We start from the raw sequence: 16,571 nt of genomic DNA on the forward strand, positions 1-16,571 counted from the left end.
GGGCAAGACTCGTGTTTGGCTTCGTCTCTAATTGTGCGATTTATTTCTATATAAATATCTTAGATTACGATGCTGATCCCACTAATTCAAAAAGTGGCCCATCAATCTCTTTCAAACCCACAACATAAGCTCAGGTGCGCCATTTAAAGATTAATAAAAACTCAAAGGACTTTTAGCATTGTGTATAGCAAGATTGTCTAACATCTCGGTGGACACCCGAACTGTGCTGCATCGTAAGGGAAGAGAGGAAGGTGGGAGCTGAGTGACAGCTTTTTAGGTAATTTATATTTCGCGATAGCAACCACCCTCACCTTACGCATTCCTACGCTTTCGCCAAACCCGCCTCCTCCAGCCACAGCCACTCCTCAGGTGCCTCCTGTGCCAACCCCTTTCTCTTCGCCCATTCTTATGTTCTTGCCACACTCTGCTCCCTACAAGCCGTGACAACCACCTCCCTAGTATTCCAGTGTTCTTGCCATGCTCTCTTCCTCCTCCGGTCCCCGCCTTTGGGATACTGCTGGAGGAGGAGAGCACCCTCCTCCCCCTCACAATTCCGTCCTGCTTCCACGGCAACCACACTCCTCTTGCGCATCCCTCCACTCGATACCTACCCTTCACCTTCCACTGCTCTCGTGGCACACTGGCTCCTGCAAATAATCGTGAACTCTCACCATACCCTCCTCATTTTAAAGCTGCCCTCCTTGAAGTGGTTTCCGGGTCAGCAAGCTCCCTTTTTCCGCGTTGTTACACTTGAGGCACACCCTCAAAACCCCACCGCAATAGTGCTCTGAGTGCGCATTCATCCAGTCTCGCATGCTCCGCTACCACGGTAACTACCTTAGGGATACGCATCCCTCTGCTCTCGTCATATTGTCACGTAGTGGTGCCTGCAGTCCGGCGAACGGGAATATCAGCGAGAATATCTTCTTAACGAAACTCTTTATTTGCGGCCGCCGCGGTGGCTCAGTGGTTATGGTGCTCGGCTGCTGTCCCGAAAGACGCGGGTTCGATCCCGGCCGTGGCGGCTTAATTTCTTTGGAGGAGAAATTCGAGGCCCGTGTACTGTGCGATGTCAGTGCACGTTAAAGAACCCCAGGTGGTCGAAATTTTTGGAGCCCTCCACTACGGCGTCTCTCATAGCCTTATTCGCTTTGGGACGTTAAACCCCATAAACCAACCAACCTTTATTTGCGCTGACTTGCGCCCGCAAAGAACTGAATCACTCGGCGGCGGCGTAAAAGCAAGTGTGCTGGGTGGTCGTCTAACAGAATGGCGGCCACTCTCGGCCAAGCTGTTTTTGAAGCTGGTAGCGAATTTTCGAGATAAAGCATGGAAAGTTACTTGAACATTCTGTAACAATGTAGAATCGACTCCGCCTGGATGCAATCAAGCTAGATAAATCTAGGCGTGTCTTCAATCAATGTGATAAAGCGGTGTGCCGGCAGCTTTTGAAGAATGAACAAACAGCACAAACATTCGTGGCAATATCTTCATATTCCATGGTTACCACGACAGAGAGGCTCCGGTAACGCAATTGTCCACTCCAGTCACACCCTCTGCCTTTCACGGTACCAATCTTCTGCGTACTTCTCATGACAACACCGCCCAGTTGCTGACTACTACATCAGAAAACTCATTAGTCTTAATCACAATTTACCCTTGACGTACAAACCACACTCACAGACCAATCAGACATCTTGCAAGGTATATAAATAAAAAACTGCTTGATATCAAACAAAAGAACAAGGAAAAGTTTAGGCTAATTTTTTTTTTACATAACCAGAGGAATAGGTACCAACAAACAATGCCCACATTCTCTTGTTGGCCAGGGAACCATAGTAACTATAGGACAACACCAATTCCCCTCGTCTTCACAGTCTTCCTTACCTGTGGTCTTCGGTTTCACTAGTTTCATCGCCTTACTGCCGATCGAAATCGTGGGCGTCAGCAACCGGCGGCACCCACATGACAACTGCACAACTGATGCTGCCGACACATGCACCGTCTGCATCCACAAAAAAGGTATGATCAAAACAGGCTCCTGCTTCTTTCGCTTGAAAACAAAGAACATCAGTACCATGATTCTTTATAGCCAGCAGCACTGAAGCTTCACAGTCACCAAAGAACTGTTGGAAAAATAGTAGACTCCAAAATTTGCAGCATTCTCTGCAAGGAGGCGTCGCCAGTCACAGCGATATGGTTTAAATGCACAGCGCAGCATCGAGCTCCTCGGACACCCTGAGACTGCTTAGCAGGGCAGCCATTTATTTGATGGTGTAGATTTTCAAAAACTTTATCGGGGATGGTCTACTCTGGGATCGGCGTTATGGGGTCTGAGTATCTGTTGCAGCTCTTTTGCTGCACAGTTTCTAGTGCTTTGGATTGTGGTTAAGGTCCCTGGTGCATGCAACAAAAACATGCACCCTAACATGGGCACAATAACAAAATGCTGAAGTATGGTAATTTGCCGCAAGAGCCTTTTATATGATGACGTTATTGGTCATCAGAACAATTCGACTTTAAGCAGTTTGAGTGAAAATATCAAAAATACTATTCGCGGGGTACCCCATGGTGCTGGTTTGAGGCTTCCTTTATTCTCTCTTTTTATCATTGACCAGCTAGAAGCAAAGAGAGATCTGAGGTACGGTTTATGCAGGTGTCACTGGTCGGTTTGCCTCGGCAACTTGCTTCTGGCTTGAAAACTGTACGAAGAATGATTTACAACTAATTTTGACATGGTTTAACAACAAACACCTATGTTTAAACAGTGAAAAATCCAAATACGTGATGTTTTTTTACCAAACAAAGGTTTGTTGAGTAATACGTTATTTACATATTGAAGATATTGTCACTGATAATGTCGTCTTCTTTGAATACTTAGGAGTTGTATTTGATAGCCACTTTTTAAGGAACGGCTGCACAGTGTGTGTAAAATCGTTGCACATTGTTGTTTTGCCCTGGCAAGAGCACAGCAGTACTTCCCTCGCATCTTTCTTCTGTCCGTGTATTTTTGACTTTGTAACAGCCATCTCAATTACTGCACTGAATCAAGAGAAGCAAGATACAAAACAAGTTTATTACCATTGTATAGTGTCAAAAAATGCGCTGAGCTAGCCACACCTGCAGTACTGCAGAAGTCAATGAATACTGTTTGTTTTTCAGGAATGGGTTATTTAAAACTCTTCAAGAAGTCATGTCTTGTGAAACCTAACGCAATTAAAAAAATCAACCACATCCCTCTTCGAATGTTCTGTATACCCGTTTGCAACACAAGGCAAGCTAGAAATGATACTGTTTTTCGTGGGGAGGATAAAATTTGGAACTCGTTGATGATCGAAATTAAAGCAGCTAGGAATTTTGAACCAGAATTTCACCTCCATCGAAATTCGACCACCGTGGCCAGGATCGAACCTGCGTCCTTCACATCAGCAGATAAGTGCCACACACACTGAGCCAGCTCGCCGGCGGGAACTTTAGAGAAATGCGTTTCGAAAGTTATATGAGTACTGAATTACTTCCAAGGCTCTGAAAAAACAGAAACCAATACTGTTACAGGTTCTATTTACAAAGGTATTTTACATAGGTAGGCCGATCCAATCCTGGTGTGTCGGCGTCGAGATAACGAACCTCCTCTTTGTTCCCACGTGCCCACTTCTTTGCTGGTCCATCAGGGTCCATGAGTAGACGACATAGTAGAGGGTTGGGATTGCTTTCAACGATCTCATCCCGCGAGTCGCTAGTTCATGCATCAGCATTAAAGAGCGTATTCCCCTCATCTTCGGTGCACAAAGAGCTATGCAACTTCCGGAGCAAGGCTCGCGTTTAGCTTCGTCTTTAATTGGGCGATTTATTTCTACATGGATATCTTAGATTACGATGCTGATCCCAGTAATTCAAAAAATGGCCGATCAATCTCTCTCAAACCCACGACGTGAGCTTGGGTCTGCCAATTAAAGATTATTAAAAACTCAAAGGACTTTTACCATTGTGTATAGCAAGATTGTCTCTCAACTCTCTGGAAACCCGAACTGTGTCACATCGTAAGGGAAGAGAGGAAAGTGGGAGCTGAGCGACAGCTTTTTAGGTAATTTATGTTTCGCGATGGCGACCACCCTCACCTTAAGCATTCCTACGGTTTCCTCCAAACCCGCCTCCTGCAGCCACCGCCACTACTCAGGTGCCTCCTGTGCCAAACCCTTTGTTTGCCGATTTTTAAGTTTTTGCCACACTCTACTATCTACAAGCCGTGACAACCACCTCCCTAGTATTCCACTCTTCTTGCCATGCTCTCGTCCTCCTGCGGTCCCCGCCTTCGGGATACTGCTGGAGGAGGGGAGCACCCTCCTCCCCCTCACAATTCCGTCCTGCTTCCACGGCTACCAAACTCCTCTTGCGCATTCCTCCACTCGCAACCTGCCCTTCGCCTTCCACTGCTCTCGTGGCAAACAGGCTCCTGCAAATAATCGTGAACTCTCACCATACCCTCCTCATTTCAAAGCTGCCCTCCTTGAAGTTGTTTCTGGGTCAGCAAGCTCCATTTTTTCTGCGTTCTTACACTTGAGGCAGACCCTCAAAGCCCCACCGCAATAGTGCTCTGAGTGCGCATTCATCCAATCTCGGCATGCCCCGCTACCACGGTAAGTACCTTCGGGTTACGCATAGCGCTGCTCTCGTCATATTGTCAGGTAGTGGTGCCTGCAGTCCGGCGAACGGGAAAATCAGCGAGAATATCTTCTAAACGAAACTCTTTATTTGCGCTGACTTGCGCCCGCAAAGAACTGAATCACTCGGCGGCGGCGTAAAAGCAAGTGTGCTTGGTGGTCGTCGAACAGAATGCCGGCCACTCTCCGCCATGCTTTTTTTAATGCTGATAGTGCACATTCGAGATAAAGCCTGGAAAGTTACTAGAACATTCTGGAACAACGTAGAATCGAACTGCCTGGACGCGATCAATCAAGGTAAATATAGGTGCGTCTTGCATCACAAACAAAGCGATAAATCGGCGTGCCGAGAGCTTTGAAGAATGAAAGAACACTACAAATATTCGTGGCAATATCTTCAACTTCCATGGTTAATGCGACAGACAGGCTCAGGTGTAACGCAACTGTCCACTCTGGCCACACCCTCTTCCTTCCACGGTACGAATCTTCTGCGTTACTTCTCATGAGAACCCCGTCCTGTTGCTGACTACTACTACATCACTAAGCTCATTAGTCTTAATCACAATTTACCCTTGACGGAATGCGCTTTTGTAGTAGAAACTACAAGAACAGACCAATCGGACATATCTTGCATGGTATGCAGATAGAAAACTAGTCCATATGAAATAAAGGTACAAGGAAAAATTTAAGCCAATTTTTTTTGGCATAAGCATAGGAATATTTACCAACAAACAATGCCCACATTCTTTTGTTGGCCAGGGAACCATAGTAGATGTTGTTGTTGTTGTCCTCTAAATAATGGCGCTTACTCACTGCGGGGGATTAGCCAACACACAGGCGGAAACTGACAGGTGCTCAGAATGTAAAACAAGTAAATAAATGATGGTGGAAAAAATAAAGTAATAATGATATTATAATAATTAGGAAAAAAATGAAAGAAATTTCGATGTGTAATTGAAATAAGCTAAACAAATACTGCGAGATCGGTGACTGAAATAGAGAACAGGGCTAAATATTCCATGTTTCGGTATGCTTTCATTGCAGAGAAATATTAATCACGAGAAAGAGCAGAGCTCAAGACGGCAGCCGGTTAGTGTCTGTAAGGAAGTTTTGGATGGCGGAGAGCACATTCCAGTTACTGTGCCCAAGGGAGGAAGCCCCAAGAGACAAAACAACCCCAGCTGACAGACTTAGACCTAGCTGACGTAACGGATGCTCTAGCAGGCGGCTCCGTAAAGGGGAGGAACGGCGGCAGGTCCACAAGAAATGATCTATCGTTTCGGTTTCTCCGCAGAACGGGCACAATGTGGAGACCGCCAGACCAGATCTATAAAGGTAGAAGTTTAAGTGAGGTACTCGACAACGTAGACGCGTGAACGAAACCTCAAGCTTGCGTGATCGCCATCCTTTACTGCACCACGGGTAAAGGAGATGCCGCAATTCGGGTGAGGAGGTGAGAGCTCATGCTGCGAATTCTTTCAAGAGCAGATAGCTGCGAAACTTAACCGCCGTAGTATATGCGCTGGGTGGAAGCACAAATACGACTGGGCCTTCAAGAGATGCCTTCGCCAGGGTATCAGCAACCTCATTAAAATGGATTCCTCTGTGTCCAGGCACCCAGACCAACCGTAACGAACACACGTGGGGAGGAATCAAGCATTTGAGTAAGCAAAGTGCGTGAGATGTTGTAGGCGCGGTGAGAGAGGAACGCAACGATAATGAATCCGTCATAATTATGACAGAAGACAAAGTTCAACACTATCGCCAAACGGAAGAGTTGGTGGTACATACTGAATGCCAACAGCGCAAGGTTATGCGTCAGTAAGCCATCTATTTCATTATATGACAGTGAGGTTGCATACCTTGATGCCACGTAGAAACATGGGTTGTGTTTACTAGCTGATAAGTTGGCCACTTTTTCTATAAAATGTACTACTTTCCTTGAATAAAATTTCAGTTGTGAGTCAGCGCTTGTCCTGTGTTTTCTTCTACTTTGTCTGCGTCGTTTGCGCTGTTGGCATTCAAGAAGACAAAGAGCTGTTTAATTTGCGCAACGCCAAGACTACTGCTAGAAATTCGGCCAAATAAATATGGGTGTAATCGGAAAGGCGGAGTGAAAATGACCAGTCAAGGGAGATGGAGAAATTTGCCAACACCGGCCTTTTCTTCGCACTGTGAGGCTTCGGTCGCTATGAGCACATGAGATTTAAAGAGCAGCAAGTAATCCTGTAATAAGCCGCTGAGAAAACGAAAAGGCATAAAGTTTGCATGTTTTGGAAAGATGTCATCGAAGGCAATCTGAATAGATGAAAAATTGGCGCATACTGGAAGGATGTCCGAAATGCGGACGTTTAAGGGGTCAAAGAGAGATTGCACAAAACAAATCTGAGGGGTACGGAAATGAGACCAGGTTTTGGATGAAAAATGGCCGAGGCTGACGAAGGAAGATCAAATTGGAGGCATGAAGCGACGAATGGCACATTTTTACAAACGTTTTCATCGTTAAGAGCCGAAATCTTGAAGGCAATGATCGAGCACGCACTTCCAGGTACAAAACGAAATTCGTCATAAATTTTGGAAGGCCCAAGCAGAGACGCAGCGCCTCCCGCTCCAAGAGAATCAAGGGGCGAAGTTTATAGGCTGGCGCACCAGAGAATAAAACACAGCCGAGCTCTAAGACTGGACGGACGTACATTCTGTAAATCATAAGAAGCGAGTGCCTTCTCATGCCAGAACGAACATTGCTCAGCCTGCGCAGCATACCGACTGCTCGGACTCCTTTCGCAGTGATCTGCTCTATATGGGCTCGCGAGGAAAGAGAAGGATCATAAATTACTCCGAGGTATTTGATACTTTGCGCTTGAGTAATTACATGGTTCCGGTAAACAAAAGAAATATTAACTGGATGAGAGAGTGGGAAAACCAATAAAGCACATTTACGGACATTAAGGGACAGATTAATGTCTCCTAACCATTGGTCCAGGATATTCAGGCAGGACTGTAAGGATTGATACAAAGAGGAATTGTCGTTCTCTGAAGCAAAAAAGGCGATGTCATCAGCGTACACATAGGTGGACACCCTAAGACTGCAGGCAATACTGCTGAGTAAGATGTTGAAAAGTACAGGGGTGAGGACCGCCCCTTGGGGCACTCCTCTCGCTTGTCGAAATCTGCTTAATGAAACACCATTCTGGAATCAGTAAAATTCCCTTTCAGCAAGAAATTCAGCAACCCAAGCCACAAAGTATCTCGGAAGTCCTACTGCCTGTAGTCTTTCCAAGAGCATCCTGTGCTCAACGCTATCATAAGCCTTACACGCATGTAAAGTAACAAGCGCTGCGTATTGGTTTCTACGACGAGCTAGCTGTATGCGGCTCTCCAGATCGGTATGGGCACACCATATAGAGCATCCTGGCCTGAAACCTATCTGGCAAGGGTTCAACAACACACTCTCTGAAATAACGGAGACTATTCTATCATGCAACACCCTCTCAATTAACCTTACGATATTTGAAATTGGCCTTATATTGTCTAACACATAACCACCTCCCTGCTTTTTAAGCAAAGGGATAATCTTTGCTAGACGACACTCATTTGGAGTCCATGGCCCCTTAAGAGAGTAATTTATAAGTGCCAGTAAGTCGGTGCGAGATTCCTCGAACAAAATGTTTATCATAGAAGAAGTGCCACTATCAGGGCCCGGGGCCGCGGGTGGAAGGCTGGATGCAGTGTTCGAGAGCTCAGTGACGGTGACCTCCTCAAAATCGTTCAATGAGGCAAGAAATCTCGGAGGAGAAGGAAGAAGAGCCGTAAACCGACGCTCAAAGCCCCTGCCTATTTCTTCTAGATACTGAGCAAGTTCAGCCGGTGACTGAACTAGGGAGACAGCGTTCATGCTGGTCGAGATTAGTTTCCTGGATTATAGGTAATTGAATAACGCACGCCTATTACCAGAATTTGACAGGAATTCGTAGTGTTGAGTATCGTACAACTCTTTTGCACGAGATACGGTGCGCTCAAACGTACCTGCAATGAACTTATAATCGATCCAGTTTTTGGGACACTGATTGTGAAAAATTTCTTCCAAGCAGCCTTTCGGCGCCTATAATCTCGAGTGCGCTCTGCGTTCCACCGAAGGCATGGCGATGTTCCCTTATGTGCCTGGACCAAGAACTACGATTTTTTACGAGCTCCATTCAAAATTGAACAAATGCGGATGGTATTATCTCCACTGTTGGAATAAGATAATACCTGAAGGTCTGCTTTGAGGGCATTTTTAAAACTGCCGAAATTTATGAACGTGCACCCAGTTGCTTTTAAGACAGGTCAACTGGCACATAACTTGGAAACTGATCGGAAGGTGATCACTATTGGAGGTACAGTCAACTGGCGCCAAAGAAGACACAGTTATTTCGGGGGAAGAAAATGACAGGTCTAACACTGACCGAGCCTGGCCACGGACAAATGTGGGGAGACCCGAATTTAAACAGATGAGGTTATTTAGACAAGCCCAGTCCCAAAAGAGCGTACCGCAGCGATATGTTCGAACCCCCCCCCCCCCTTGAAACATGATGCGAGTTGAAGTCTCCAACAATTAAAACTTCTTTCCTCAATTAGATAAATACGAGTCAAGAGGCCGGATGTCATGCACACCTATTGGGAAATATACATTGGCCAGAGTTACTGGTTGATGTCCAGGAATATTCAGATGAAAAGCCTGAAGTTCGCACTGCCTATCCATTTATTGAAATGACAGAGTTGCCCTGTGGCAAAATTTTGTGGATACGAACAATAGCAAGCCACCCCTCTTGAGGGCTGGTCTAACCTAAAAGAACGATAATTTTGTATATTGTACCAAGAATGTTTAGTGAGCCACGTTTCCTGAAGAGCAATTAAATCTGGACCTAATTTACTGATTAAACAAACTAAATCTGTCGAAGCGGAAAGAATTGACAGGCAGTTCCACTGCAACACTTTCAACGACTATATGCCGCCGAAAGTGCAGCAGCAGAGACCGCCTGATCCAAAATACTGCCTTTGGGTGTAGATTAAGGGCGATTATTTTTTGTCTTCGTCTGAGAACAAGACAGACCAGCAACACCTAACTGAGGCGCACTGCGCTTTTGAGCACGCATCTCAGTCTCCATGTCGACGCACTTTTCAGATGAGATTTCTGACACACTGTGATGTGATAACTGGTTGGAGGAATAGACGAAGGCTGTGGTTGAGTGACTGAGCGGATTGGAAGCCACGGGCACAGAAGGTTGAGTAAGTGCAACCAATGGAGAAGTGATTGTGCCACAAAGAGGAGCAGTAGAAGCTTGCAACAAAGCGGCCATCTGCGATGACATGACCTGCGGAATGCAAGCGAACAGATTTTCGACTATACGATCCATGGCACTCGCCAGTGCTTTCTCCACCGCTGCAGCAATCGCTTGCGACAAGGAGGAATCCACAAGTGTTGCATGCCGCGCTGCCACACTTGCATAGCCAGATGTCCTATCTTTGATGACAGCAACTGCCTCATGCCTTGAGCACCTGCGCTTGTCAATCAAGTTTAGCACTTGAACTTCCTCAGCCCGCGCTGGGCATTTGGAATAGCTTGCTGAGTGTCCACCACCACACAAACAGCATTTCTCGTGTATAGAAGACACCCAGCGGGGTCGTGGCTTTCTCCACACAAACAGCAAGGGAAATTCAATTTACAGGCCTTGGCACTATGGCCAAACCTCCAACAATTACGGCACTGAAGGGGCCGAGACGTAAATTGATCCACATAGAATACCAAAGGCCACACCATAACTTCAGAGGGACAGGTGAGCCCCGCAAATGTAGCTATAACTGTCTCCGTCGGTATCTTTGTTCCGTCCACCACACGACTGCATCGGTGAATGGCGATCACGCCAGACGAAGTGAGCTTTTTTAGGGTCTCAGACGCGCTTAGCCGTGGGTCTACATCCCGGACTAACCCTTTCGAACGCGCCAGATGAGGAGGTATGAACGCGCTCTCCGCGTGATTGGCAAACGAAAAACACTTGAGTAGGTCAGCCACGCATGCCTGGTCTGGCGATCTGCAAACTATCCCGCCACGGCCGAACTGCTGGACGTCAGTGATCCTCATGTAATGAGGAGGGGTGGTCGATTTAAGAGCTGCCTGTACAACCTCGGGGTTATTCAGCTTGATGGAGCCCTCATCCGCGGGGACGAAAGCAACCGGAATGCTGCTTACTCTGCCACGGAAGAACGAATCATGAGGCAGCTCATCTGGGATGACACAAGCTGACCAGGGGGAGTTCCCCTGGCCTGGAGAGCATGTGGACATCAGCCCACGTTCCCGCGTTGAGTCACCCTGGAAAATATGAAGAGGAAACAAGAAATCAAGCAGAAATTCGAGATATAACGCAGCACCGCCTGGTACTTAGCCGCTACCCAGCCGCGCACAGACTTCCTTACCTGTGGTCTTCGGTTTCACTAGTTTCATCGCCTTACTGCCGATCGAAATCGTGGGCGTCAGCATCCGGCAGCACCCACGTGACAACTGCACAACGGACGATGCCGACACATGCACCGTCTGCATCCACAAAGAAGGTGTGATCAAAACAGGCTCCTGCTGCTTTTGCTTGAAAACAAAGCACATCAGTAGCGCGATTACATATAGCCAGCAGCACTGAAGCTCTGCAGTCACCAAAGAACTGCTGGAAAAACAGCAGACTCAAAAATTGGCGGTATTCGTGGCAAAAAGGCATCGCTAGTCACAGCGATATGGTTTAAATCCACAGCGCACCATCGAGCTCTTCGACACCCTAAGACCGCCTAGAAGGGCAGCCATTTCTTCCATGGTGTAGATATTCAAAAACTTTATCGGGGACGCTCTACTTTGAGATCGGCGCAAAGTTTGCACCTAGGGACATGAGGGGAAACAAAAAATCTCTAAGGGTTAGAATAAACAGTACAACAATATTAAAAGAAATCAGAGCTCGGGATCATGTTCCAGAACAATGCAGCAGCTGGATTACTAAGTTGACACGCCAGACACCGGAGTACACACACGCGTATTCCGTTTCACAAGGCGCACACGGTAGAGATCCAAATAGTAAAGAAAGCCAAATAGATGAAGACATGTTCAATTGCGTACCCGTGTATGGCGCACTGAAATCCAGGGCCTAGGGCATAGGTCAGTTAAAACGTCCGGTTTCGTAGCCGGTGCGCCAAAGTCGCAAACACACTACTAGTAATTCTCTGTCTAGTTTCGAACTGTATATAAAAAAAATTGCCGACGATTACGTTACTTCCTAATGTGAAATTTGAGCGCAGTTGATCAGCTGCTTCAGCTTTTCGATAGCTTGAGGCGAAGAATTCGAGCAAGACATCTATGTACAATTGCAGACAACTTATTTGTCACACATATCCTTTCTTCAAGAAACACTCCACTGTTGTCATGAAGGAAGCTCTGTGGTCGGAGCAATATATGGATATAGGCTCGTCTTGCTGCACGAATGCATGGTTCTCAAAGACGAGGTCAATGCAAGTATTTCGCGAGGTAGGGCGTTACGAACGAGAGGGACGGGATCTTGTCCGGCATAAGCGGCAAGAAATTCCTGTTTCTCTTTATATCTACATTGAAGTCCCCACTTACCCTGCCACCCTTGAAGGTGGCAGATGGTTGATCGCGAAAGTTCGATCACCGCTGTTAGCGCTAACGCATGCAGCCCACATTTCTCTCCCAGCGCCCCACCTACTATAGCGCTCAGTATAAGCTACACTGAGCGAGCGCTCGGGTAGGCGCTCGCGCGGTTTAGCTCGTACATAGTGCGATGGCACCTATAAGCGCGATTCAGGCGTCCACTGACCCAGGGAGCCAGTTATGCACTTCCTTTCATTAGTATGATGGGAGTGTAAAACCTGAACGCCAACGCCAACAATGAACGCCGACGTACTACGGCTTCAGCGCCGCGTTTCTAGCACACAACGTTATAAACGCCAACGCATAGAACGCACATCTGTCACTACCGCCACGTATCTTAAAGCACCATTAAGGTTTCCACTCTTCCAAGAGGGCATCTCATGTAGAGCTTGGTACCTTGGCACACGCGACGTTTTCTAACACGAGGACATGTTTTAGGTGCCGTTACATCGTATCGAACGCAACAGAAAATTATGTGCGGCACAAAACGCACATAGAATGAAATAGGGCTCTTTAACGCGGGTATCCGTCTCAGCACAATCAGGGATATCGATTCGACCTGTGGCCTCGTCGAATCTAACGCGGAAAAACAATCCACGCGGCACAAAGCGCGCATCGGTTCAAATAGGGCTCCGTAACACGGGGCACCCGTCGAACTGTTGCTTCGTCAATCCAACGCGGCAAACATTGTGCTTGCGTGGCACAAAACGCGCATCGGTTGAAATCTCCGTAACGCGGGTAAACAACGCGGCACAATCAGGGATAGGGATTCGATCTGTCGCTCAGTCGAATCGAACGCGACAAAACATTCTACGCGGCACAAAACACGCATCGGTTAAAACAGGGCTTCGTAACGCTGGGCAACATAACGGAGACGCAGTATCGCTTCGCTGTATCGAACGTGATAGGAAATTCTAAGCGGCGCCAAACAGGCTTCGGTTTTAATAAATTTTAACACACTGCGCCCGTCGTAGGACAATAAGATGACGCACTGGAACTGTGGCTTCTTTCTAGCGAACGCGACAAATTGTTATCCGGCCCCAGACGAGCATCGGTTCAAAGAGGGCTCCGTAATACTGGCACCGGTCGAGGCACAAGAAACGCGCTGGATGTGTCACTTCGCAGTGAGGAACGCGACAGCAATTTTACACGTCGCCATATAGGGCCTAACAGATCGAACTGAACACGGGGCATCCGTCGTGGCACAAATGACGCGTTGCAATGTAACTTCGTTCTAGCGAAAGCGACAAAGATATCAACGTGGCGCCAGACAAGCATCGGTTTTAGTAAGGCTCCGTAAAAATTCAGGGGGCACTTTGTCTAAAGTGGGTAGAGGCAGAAGCGTTTTCCGCACCACCTTCACTGTTTCTGTGGCACTGGTGGCGTCACATATATTTGAGTACTAAATACAAAGTCATGGCAAATCAGTAATTAATTGTTAATTACTGATTATTGCCTGAATGCTAATTAACTGCTAATTAATGGCGCTTAAGCTTCGCCTTTAGGAGTGCAACGCGACAGCGCGTTGTAGCGCTGCCAGGGAGTCCACGGAACGCCACCACCCGTTCGGCGCGATGCCTTGCCCTTTGAACGCAACGCTTTTTGAGGAAAGGAAATGGCGCAGTAATTCTCTGTCATCTCGGTGGACACCTGAACCGCACCGTAGAGGAAGGGAGGTGGGGGTTAAAGAAGATAGGTAAAGAGCTACGGCATTACGGCATTAAAGGAGCCGTAATGAAGAAAATGAAAATTGTATTTGAGGAAAGGAAATTACGCAGTAACTGTCTCACATATCTCGGTGGACACCAGTCAAAATTCAGGGGGGGGGGGGCACTTTTTGACCTAAAGTGTGGTCACTGATGTGTGGTTAAGATGTTAAGCTTCGCCCCTAAGAGTGGAACGCGACAGCGTCTTGCAACGCTGCCAAGGAGTCCATAGAACGCCATCGCCCATTCGGTTCTATGCCTCGCTCGTCGGTAAATTGGTCTTTGAGGAAAGGCAATGTATCTGTCTCTCATTTGTCGGTGGACACCTAAACCTCGCCGGAAGGGAATGGAGGAGGATGAGAGTGAGTGAAGACACCGTATTCACTAGACGCGCCTTTGTTCATTCCAAACCATCGAGCTGGCATGGCGGAGGGGATAGCGTGCTCGTCTCTTACGCCGAAGACCGGGGTTCGATTCCTGAGCTCGACCAATTTCTTAACCGCTTTTATTTATTTATATGGCCTGACCAGTAAAGCTAATTAGGCTAATTTGGTAATTAAGCAATTAACTAAGCTCAGTTCCACTTACTTGGAGCATCACTATACGATCCCTTGTATTGGTTGTATGGTTACTAGCCAAAGTGCAATTGGCCCCGTTTCAAATTCGCGCACTGTGACGTCACGACCGTTTCCACCAATTGAAAAGCGTGACATTTTCTGTCGACAACTGCTGCTTACAACGATGAGACATTAAAGGCTTCCGCCTTAATAGGGAAACTTTTCATGGCACATTGTGGGTTGTTGTTGTTTTGACTGAGAGAAGGATGAAAAGGAAATTGCACGGGCCTGCTACTGGCTCGAGCCAAGCCACCACCGCTGCCACGTGCAGATAGAGGAGAGGTAAGAGATCAGAGGAAAGAGAAAAAGGAAAGAAAAGACGCGCGTCGCAGCAACAACTGCGTTCGCTCCGCTGCTGAAAAAATCAGAAAAGCGGCCGAAGCCGCGCTCGCCGAAGCGAGGACAGATACACCTTCTGGGAACACATACGAAGTGTGTCTTTCGCTTGAGAAACACGACAGAAAATTCTGTCCGGTGTCAAACAGGCCTGAAATGCCGTTCCGCGACAAACCGGCGCAACGCAGCCAAAGAAACGCGCGCTATGTCTGGCTTCGTCGTGCCGACTACGATTGAAAAATTGCGTGTCTCGAGAGACGCCAGTGCTCATAAGGTTCGGTAATAAGGTGCGCCTGGCGCGGCACGTTTACGGTGACGCGCTCTCGAACACGACAGGAAATTCAATGCAACGCAAGAGACGCTGCTATTTGTAAGGCCTGGCAGACTATCCCGACGGGGCCCAATCACGCAGACGCGCTCTATGTCTGACTTCGTCCTGGGAACATTAATTGCAAATTCTATGCGATGCAAGGCGCGGATTGTTCATAAGATACCTTAAAGGAAGCGCCTGGGTGTGACGGAACGTCGGCCTCTCTAAGCCTTGTTTCTCCGTCTCGAACGCAAAAATTTTATGCGGCGCCATGTACCGCGCCTGTGTCGTTGTGCTCGGTAGCGCTGGGCGCCCGGACGTCGCATTCTTGCTTCGCTGTGGCGCACGCGATAAAAATTTCAGTGCGGCGCATACACAGGGCCACATACCACACCTCGTGGAGCTCCATCAGATATCGGCTCTATCATATCGAATAGAATACTCAGGTCGCAAAAACGATGCTACCTGAACAATTCGTCGTGCCATACAGAAGGATAGCGCAAAAGGAGGGCTGCTTTTAAAACCACTCTACTCCCTTTTTAAACCACTCTACTCGCCAACAGTGTAATGCACTCACCGCTGAACGTTGACCGGGAATTTCGCATTCGTCGGCACCGCTCACTAGTGTCGGATGAACAGTTCCTGGGCATAGGCTGTCTCGGGACGGTGGGCGTCCGGCGTTCTCAACATCCGGCAGTCATTTAACAGCACGGCCTGAGTCGAACGCTCTACACTGACGAGTCGTCGTCGTTGTTGTGACTGAAAGAACCACCGTCTCGTGCTGACCCACTATCGCTGCCACGTGCAGAGTTAAAATGACCCGCGAGAGAGATCGATGAAGAGAGGTGCGAGCGTTGTTGTTGTGACTGAGAGAAGAATGAAAAGGAAATTGCACGGGCCTGCTACTGGCTCTAGCCAAGCCACCACCGCTGCCACTTGCAGATAGAGGAGAGGTAAGAGATCAGAGGAAAGAGAAAAAGGCAAGAAAAGACGCGCGTCGCAGCAGCAACTGCGTCCGCTGGAGCGGACGGTGCTGAAAAAATCAGATAAGCGGCCGAAGCCGCGCTCGCCGAAGAGAGGACAGATAGAGGTGCGACCCTCTCGCGTTCTGCTTTTATAGCTTCGGCGTTCGGCGAGCAAAAAAACTGAAAATTGGTTTTTGACGAAAGGAAAGATGCAGAAATTTCTTCAGATCTGGGTGGACACCCTAAACGCGCCGTAAGGGAAGGGAAGAAAGGAGAGAGTGAAATAGGTTGG

General features: G+C 47.7%; 1 protein-coding gene across 4 annotated transcripts in view; it reads right to left on the bottom strand.

Annotated features, from left to right (window-relative positions):
- Positions 1-16,183, bottom strand: part of LOC149347442 (uncharacterized) — a 197,452-nt gene extending 181,269 nt beyond the window's left edge. For 3 of the 4 annotated variants that reach the window (XM_089587107.1, XM_089587105.1, XM_089587106.1), the window contains exons 1-4: positions 15,892-16,181; positions 11,115-11,232; positions 10,891-11,010; positions 1,888-2,005 (exon numbers count right to left, since the gene is read on the bottom strand). In XM_089587107.1, coding sequence (XP_089443233.1) covers positions 1,888-2,005; positions 10,891-10,983 — 211 coding nt within the window. In that variant the 5' untranslated portion in view covers positions 10,984-11,010; positions 11,115-11,232; positions 15,892-16,181. Of the gene's footprint in view, positions 1-1,887; positions 2,006-10,890; positions 11,011-11,114; positions 11,233-15,891 lie in introns of all 4 variants that reach the window. The other variant, XM_089587108.1, reaches the window with a different exon arrangement.
- Positions 16,184-16,571: the final 388 nt, after the last annotated feature.

This window comes from Amblyomma mixtum, chromosome 4 (assembly GCF_055824585.1).
Source record: "Amblyomma mixtum isolate Tamu chromosome 4, ASM5582458v1, whole genome shotgun sequence".
Classification (NCBI taxonomy): domain Eukaryota; kingdom Metazoa; phylum Arthropoda; class Arachnida; order Ixodida; family Ixodidae; genus Amblyomma; species Amblyomma mixtum.